Raw genomic sequence first — 7,880 nt, forward strand, 5'->3', positions numbered from 1 at the left:
AGGCCATGGGACCCAGGGGTGTCTGTGCACTGCGAGCACATGGAAAGGCACACACAGGAGAACAGCAGCTTGTTCCCACAGCTGAGACACAGCAGTACGTGTGGCTGTTTGTTCACATCACAGCGCCTCAGAGAAGCACTTCCTTGATTGGGATCTTTCTGTAATTGTGTTTTGCAGAGCCTTGGCAGCAGAGCACAGGCACTGAGCTGTGGTTGTGCTCCCACCTGCAGAGGTTTTCTGAGGCCGGAGTCGTGTGGGCTCCCGGGCATCTCCCACAGCAGCTTTCATTTCTCATTTTCCAAAGCTGTAACGCTTCAGGCCAGCCCCATGGCCACGTTCCCTGGGGTGAGGTGAGGTAGCACACTCACTGCATGCAGTGACGGAATGGGAGCACGTCCTGCAACAGCACTTCAGCAGCAGCCACGTGGGAAAGATACCTGGGGAGAAAGAAGCTTTGCTCTTGGTTTGAAATGCCTGGCTCTGCAATACAGCCGAAGCAGCAGACATCCCAAAATCTCTCATGGGACACAGCAGTCAGGCCCTCGGTTGCCCTCTGCATCTTTGCTCCTTGGAAAAGTACTTCTATCAAAAAGCAGGAATGCACCCTGCGTTGGGGTGAGCCACCAGATTCCCCCAGAGTTACATGGAAGCCTATGTGGGTTACTGAAACAGCCATGCAGTGCTCTTTCACATGTGGTGTGTTCACTTGTGCGTGCTGCCCAATGGTGATAGGTTTGGGGCCTTTACAGAGTGCAATCTCTGCTGGCTCTTTGAGGTCAGGATCGTCACCTTTTGGTGATGGCAGCAGCCAGCTTGGTGCCGGTCCTTCAAATAGAATAAATATCAGCAACTGCTTCTGTTACGACAGCCTTCCCCGTATCTGTCTATTCTCTGCCTGATAACTTCAGGTCATTTGGAACTGAAGTGTTTGGTGCATTGAAGGGCAGTGAAGCTGTGGTCCCTCTGGGTGCTCCTGGGTGATGTGAATGGGCAGAGCCGGTCAGGGTGGGAGCAGCCACCCCCTGAGCCCCGGGTTCAGTCTCAAAAGGGACAATGGGTGACGTCCAGAGATGGGGGGACCTCCTGTTCTCAAGTGCTGGAGTCACAGTGTGAGGAGGTGGGAAGGGACACAGCCTGTCTTATTCCTCAGGCTCCACATAAAGCCCTGCTGGATGCTGAACGGTGTTTGGAAAATACAGACTGCGGCTTGATTCCATCAGTTCTAATGGAGCTGTAAAGCACAAGTATTGTTTGTGCTGTCTGTTGCTGCTCAGGTGAATGTCGGCTTCTCCAGTGGGCTTTTATCAAAGGTTATCAGCAGTGTTTTCAGTCTGAGCTCACAATGATTCTCTGATCCACAGAAGAAAAAAAAAAATGGCCAAATGTCTTTCATTCTAATGATCTGGCAGTTGGTTGTCGTGTTAGAAGGAAATGCTGCGGAACAGACTGTGCTGTTGTCTTCAGCATGGAGCAGATGCTATTGACTGTTCCCCAAAGAAATACTTAATCAAGAATCCAGTTTAAATCCGAGCCACTTGTCTCACTGCTGAGCCGAGAAAGTGGAAAAGCAGCTCAAAGCACACCTGAATTCATGACGGTGGCACAAAGCTTAGTGTAAAAACTGCCATTTTAATGCATTAAATTGCCTTGTGACAAACTGAGTGCCAGAACCTGTGCAAATGGAAGGCAGCCCTTCGTGACGTGCTTTCTTTGGCTCCAGTGTGGAAGCTGCTCCACAACCACACCATGGTATGGGAGGGGAACGAGTCAGAAAGTGGAAAGCAGCAGCAAAGGCCAACGAGGACACGAGGAAAGGGACTGCGTTTTTGGGGAAGGGGTCACATCTTGTTTTTAACTCTAACACAGAAGCTGCTGCTCAGGTCTGAAGTAGCAGCAATGCTGCTCGAGGTCAGCTGAAGGCACTGGTCACGTTTTTGAGCTTCCCTCAATGATGTTCATCTGCTGGATCGCCAGAGAGAGAGGCAGTTGTGCCCTGTGGGAAGGAGGGAGTGTAAATGTCACTGTTCCCCATGGAGCAGAGGCTGTGAGATATGTAATTATCATCTCTGCGGTGGTAAGGGGTTGGCACCACCAAGAGCTTGTCTTGTGCTTGCAAGTCTGTGTTGCCAGTGAGTCGGTGACAGCATGTCCAGGAGAGGCAGGGCTTGTAGCTCTGAGGTGTGTCTTTGGAGGCATTCTACAGATGTGGAGTGAGCAGGGAGAGATAGCAAGGACCCCATGGAGAGCACTCACCAGGAAGCAGGAGCATCTCCCATTGGCTGTGCTCGGTCCCATCAGGCAGCGCCCACCGCACTGGCAGAGGCAGTTTGGATCTCACTGCTCCTGCTCCAGGCTCTTTAGATTCTGGAGGGCTCCAGGCCACCAGCTCGTGTACAGGACGTGCTGAAGCATATGCTGTGGTCTGGCTGGAGAGCTGATGGATGTTCGAGCAGTCCCAGCTCACTGAGCTGCTCAGAGCTGGCCGGCAGTCACTGCACAGATATCCTTCATTCCTCTTCCAGTTTCTCTGCCTCTCTGATTGCTACTTAAACTCGTGTTTTTTCTCTCCTCTTTAGATGAGTCAGACTACCAGACTGAGTATGAGGAAGAAGTTCTGGACAACCAGAAGGATGATTATATTCATTTCATAGGGAACCAGGCTGAAGACGACTCTGACTCGGTACGAAGTGCCCTGGAAATAGGCTGTTGCTGTGTCTGCTGGCATGAGCTAGAGGTGTCAGGATGATTGGGGATGCTGCTTTCTCCAGCTTGGAAGAGAGGAGGCAAAGAGGGTACCTGCTGTCTGTAGCTGAGTGGTACAGAGAAGGCATCCAAGATGCTCAGGAAAAGGTCAAGAGGTGGCAGACAGGGCTTGGAGTCAGGGATGTCCTGACTCAACGCGAGGACACTGCACAGTAAGCACACCTGTGTATTGCAAGGGATGTGCAGATGAGTGTGAGATGCTGGAAACTCCATCCTTGCAGATACCCTCCCGAAAAGTAAATTAGGCTCTGAATGACCCAATCTGCATTAAAGTTAGCCCTGTAAAGAGCAGAAAATCATACTGTATCTTCCAGAGGTGCCTTACACCAAAGTTATTGATGCTGTGGGAGCTCAGGTCCACCCTGGGGAAAGCCTGTCCTGCAGCCTCACTTCTTGCGGTGCTGCCTATAGCCCGAGCAGCAGAGCTCCCTCACAGGGGGAAGTCTTCTTACTCCAGGTTGAGTGGCTGGCAGGTTTGAAAGCTGAAGCTGCCTGTTGTGTTGGAGGGAGAGCTTTCCAGTGGGAGCGTGGTGAACGGTTTGGGCAGCTGCCAGTCTGAGGATGTGAGAGGGCTGTGGTGCTGTGAGGAGGGAGCTGCAGTGATGGTGTGGAGGGTTTTGTTTGCTCGGCTGATCTCCGGTGTGCAATGGTTGGTGGACAAAAAAGAGATGGAGGAATGGAGGGCAGATTTTATCCAGCTCAGAAATGGTGCTGAAAAATGAGACTGTTCTTTTCCCTCCTTCAGGATGAAGATGTACAGATAAGAAAGCGCAAGAATCTCCCAAAGGTGGACTGCCAGGCAAGCAGCACAGGAGAGCCAGCCTAGCACCGAGTGCAAGAGCTGCATCTCGTTTGTATTCACACACACTAAAAAAAGAAAACATCTAGATGAGATTAAGCAAGCTTTTGCCCTTCTCCAGGCAGAGTGTGTGGCATCCAGCTGCCAGCACTGAGCACCAGCAGCCCCTGCCCGAGTTGCTGTGCCATGCAGACCTCCAGGCAGAGCGGCCAGTCCTCTATCACTCGGGAATGGCAGAGTGGGGACGCGTTGGAGACATGCAGTCAGTGCTGCCTTTGGCTGCTGCATGTTTTACTGACTGGTTTTACTGCAAGGCCCAAAGAATAATTGAACGTCGTCCAATTGAAGGCTCCATGCAGCTGCATTGGAGAGAGGAGGAGATTTGCGGAGCGCGGCGTCAATGCTTACTTTTCATACGAATCAGGTAACTGTAATTAACTCCTCAGCGACTTGCAATCAGGTACTTGTGAGCAATGTTCTGACTGGAGCCACTCTGAATGTATTTAACTTCCAATCTCAAGCCAAGAAATCAATTAATGTGAACACTAGTGTGTATCCTTAAGCCATCAGCAGAACATTTACAGACAAATAATAGTGCTGACCTTTGCCAGGCAACTCTGGAGTCCCTGCTTGGCTGTATTTGCCCTGAGAAATAAAGTTATTCTGCTGGATTTAAATGCCTGTGTGGTTGTTGGCAGGTTTCTCTCTGTGGGACCCAATGCTGGTGAGGTTATGTTATGAGTTGGTATTCTGACACCTGGTTTTGAGCACAGAAAGCTGCCAGACTGTGATGGAGCTCAGCCACCAAAACTGAGCCTGTGCTCAGTATGGGATATTCTCTCAACTTGAGAGTGAGTTCCTGAATGCAAAAGACCTGGGGAGTTCAGCAGCAGCCTGAGGAACCCAGCTTGCCTCTGTTCATATCTGACTTGCAGAGAACTGTGGTTTCCTTCTGTTTCTGACCCCAGAGGGACTCACCCTGCCTGTTGTCAGGCATTGGAAGAAATCTCCAGCCCTCAGCAGTCAGTGGGAGCTGGACGATGTTCTGATGTCCCCCAGTGCTTGCCCTTCTTGTCTCCCATCTGGTATTGCCCCCAGCTCCACTTGGCTGGATAATTACTCTAATTATTGCTTTCTGTGAAGCCTCCTGCTCAGCACTAGCAGCTCTGGGTGCTGTTGCCTTGAGAGGGTTTGTCATCGTGAACTGTCCTGGCCCACTGCTGTGATGTGCATCAGCGGGCAGTGGTGTCCGGGTGCAGGGCTGGGGCAGGAGAAGTGCTCAGTAGCCGCACGGAGGGCAGCATTGGTGCATGTGCTGTGGAGTAGGACTGCTTTTGTGCTTCACCCCCTTCCCATGGGCTCCCTCGTGGCATCTGCTCTGCATCCCCACTCCCTCCATCGTGCTGATGAATGTGCAGCCCTCACCCAGGACAGCAGTTCCTCCGACACAGAAAATGACAGCAGAGGTTGTCTCCTGCTATTGAAAGGGATGCATTCTTTCACATAAAACTCTAAATGGCTTTTGAAGTGGAGGTGGAGCTGCAGGTGCATGAGGTGGAGATAATTCTGGTTGAGGTTCATGGTGCTCATATCTGTTAGAGGAAAGGCTCCTCAGCTGATGGTGGGATGGGAGGAGGCAGGTGTGGGTCTGCACTTTGCAGCTGTTATAGAGGTGGCATTTGCTTTGTAACTGCAGAGCAGTTCTGAGCAGTGGAAGAAGAGTGTGTCCTGCTCAGCAGTAACAGCACAGCTGAGCTTTGCTCTTCTGAAGAGGGGATGCAAAACAGATGTGAGTCCCTCCAACATCTGCACTGATAGGTGGCTGCAGTACAGGAACTTCTCTGGGAAACGATGAGTAGGGTGGAGTGCAGACTTATCCTGGAGGTGACCGAGGTCCTCTGAACTTTTCTCCTGGTCTTCAGCCTTCCTTGAAAAGCAGAAGTGCCCTTAGCAGAGGGTGGATCTCTGTGGAGCCCTCCAGCCTCTCAGCAGTGGGCGGATGCAGTTTGTCAGACACCTGCATTGCACTTCCCATTGCAGTGATGGTTCTGCTCGTTCCTCTTGCCGCAGCTGCCAAGCAGTCTGGAACAGAACGTTGTTTTCCAGGCAGACAGCTGCTCTGTCAGCCCCAGCACAGCGCTTCTTGCATGGCTCTGCTGTCCCTTTGTGTTTGGCCATTCCTGTATTTTGTGTCCTATCTCCATGCCTCCTGGCAGCTGGTTCTGCTCCTGGAGCCCATGTGTGCACCAATGGGATCATCTGCATGGGGAGAAGGAGCTGCAAGAAACAGAACACCGGGTTCCTGGGTGTGCTAATTAGAGCCACTGTATTTACCTTCTGCCTCATTCCATGGGGAGATAGCACTTAGTTCAGATGTACGAAGACAGTGTATAAACCTTTGATGTGAGGCTAAATGTCTGTTCTAAATAATTTATTACAGCTTTCTTTCTTAGCTGTGTTCTCCATAAGCTGAGCCCTGGACTCTGAAGCAGTCTCTCCTGTGCAGAGGATTGTAACACAATTACTGTACAATTTTAAAAGCAGGATTGTTTTCCTGGCTTGCTTTCCTGCCAGCTGTGCTCTGCTCCTTGGTTGGGCGGTGGGGGTCGCATCAGAGAGCCTCGTGCCTCTCATTGGCCTCCCTGCCCTGTACTTAACCCCAAATCTTCCTGCAGAAAAGAATTGCACCCAGGGGCCTCCTGATGCTCTGTGCACTCACATGTACATTTACATAAGGGTTTGTTAGGATGTTTTAAACAGTTCCTGCCCACCCCAGCACCCAGCCCTGCCCAGGCTCCAGCTCTGGATGTGTAGGACAAGTGCTGACAGCACAGCCACCAGCAGTGCCCAGCAAGGGGATGCTGCAGCCAGGCTCTGTGACACTGCTGTCCCCATGGGCAGCACCGCTTGGTGCAGGTAAGGAACCTTTAATTGCTTTGTTATACAGCATGGTAAACACAGCTGTTTGACTGCTGGAGGGTTTGGGAAGAAGAACAAACTGCTGTTGCCCGTTGGCACCTGGGAGGCCCCTTCCAAAATTACTGGGAGGCATTGCCTGGGCAGGAGCAGAGCTTTGGCCTTGCATTGCGTGTGCTGCTTGGGGTGTTTGTTCTGCAGCTCGTTGGGCACGAGCTGTGACCCCATAACGAGCTGCTCGTGCTTTGCTGTGAGGAGCAGGGCTGGATGGGGCTGCGGGGGGCACTGCAAAGCTCCTTCCTTGGCAGACATCGTTTTCTCTGCGCATTATTCCAAAATTAATCTCAACTTATTTACTTGTGCTCCCCTGACCTCCTCCAGTGTGTCATTCTCCTTGTGTGCTGCCTGAGTGCTGTGTTTAAGCTGTCACAATGCACAGGCTCTGCTGCGCTTTGGGCTTTAATTTACTGTTGCTGTGAGTAAGAGCCAGTAATAAAACCAGCACACAGAAAATATAACAAATGTTTTCCTCCTCTGCAGATGCTCCACGAGGCCGGACCAGCACCCACCGTGCTGAGAGCCCAGGCAAAGCACAGCCTGGCACACCAGTTCTCTCAGTGGGGAAGCAGAGAGCTGGAGAGCGTGGAATTGGGGTTTTTAAGGTGTCTGCTAAACGTGACGTTACGGTGTGGCTCCTGGTGGTACCACAGCACAGATTCCCATCAGCAGTCTCTGCCAGAGGTGGCAATCTTCCTTTCCCACAAGAGCACGGTAATGCTGGCCGCACACCCACCCCAGCCTGGGGCATGGAGCGCTGCCAAGCCGCCTCTCTGACTGCGGTCAGGGCATCGAGGGGAAAAGGTGATATTAGCAATTAGAATAAAAGCATTTGCATGTATATAAAAGAAGAAAAGGAAAGCTAAACCAAAGCGCTACTAATACGCATCTTGGTTATAGAAGCGACGATACCATAAGTCTATTTAATTTCTGTCTCAGGATTGGTCCTGGGGACATCACCCCCGCAGGAGCAGCCCTGGGCGCACACCTGGGGCGTGAGCGTTACTCAGAGCTCACACGTGCTGCTGTCACAGGTAATTGGCTCAGCCTCCATCACTGTCCTCCGCTGCAGCTGGAGCCAGCAGGGGCGGCTCTTAATTAAATCTGGCACCATCAGGGGGTGAAGGACGGGAACGCAGTGCATCACGAAGCGGACAGGCCTCCAGCTCTGGAAACGCCATCGGGGTTGTCAGCAAGGAGCAATGGTTCTCTCTGACACAGCCTCAATAGAGAAACGTGCTGTGCTGAGCCTGAGCTCCCCAGGACAGCGCTGAGCTGAAGGCAGCACCCACCAGGTGCGAGTGCTGAGGAAGCTCCTGGAAATAGCTGGCTTTGGAAACCTCGT

At 51.9% G+C, this 7,880-nt stretch overlaps 1 protein-coding gene across 3 annotated transcripts in view; it reads left to right on the forward strand.

Annotated features, from left to right (window-relative positions):
* PNPLA7 (patatin like phospholipase domain containing 7) overlaps positions 1 to 4,239 on the forward strand; it is a 116,458-nt gene extending 112,219 nt beyond the window's left edge. For 2 of the 3 annotated variants that reach the window (XM_025156087.3, NM_001130742.2), the window contains 2 exons: positions 2,577 to 2,680; positions 3,509 to 4,239. In XM_025156087.3, the coding sequence (XP_025011855.1) occupies positions 2,577 to 2,680; positions 3,509 to 3,589 (185 nt within the window). In that variant the 3' untranslated portion in view covers positions 3,590 to 4,239. The remainder of the gene's footprint in view (positions 1 to 2,576; positions 2,681 to 3,508) is intronic. The other variant, XM_040649098.2, reaches the window with a different exon arrangement.
* Positions 4,240 to 7,880: the final 3,641 nt, after the last annotated feature.

This window comes from Gallus gallus, chromosome 17 (assembly GCF_016699485.2).
Source record: "Gallus gallus isolate bGalGal1 chromosome 17, bGalGal1.mat.broiler.GRCg7b, whole genome shotgun sequence".
In the NCBI taxonomy this organism is placed as follows: domain Eukaryota; kingdom Metazoa; phylum Chordata; class Aves; order Galliformes; family Phasianidae; genus Gallus; species Gallus gallus.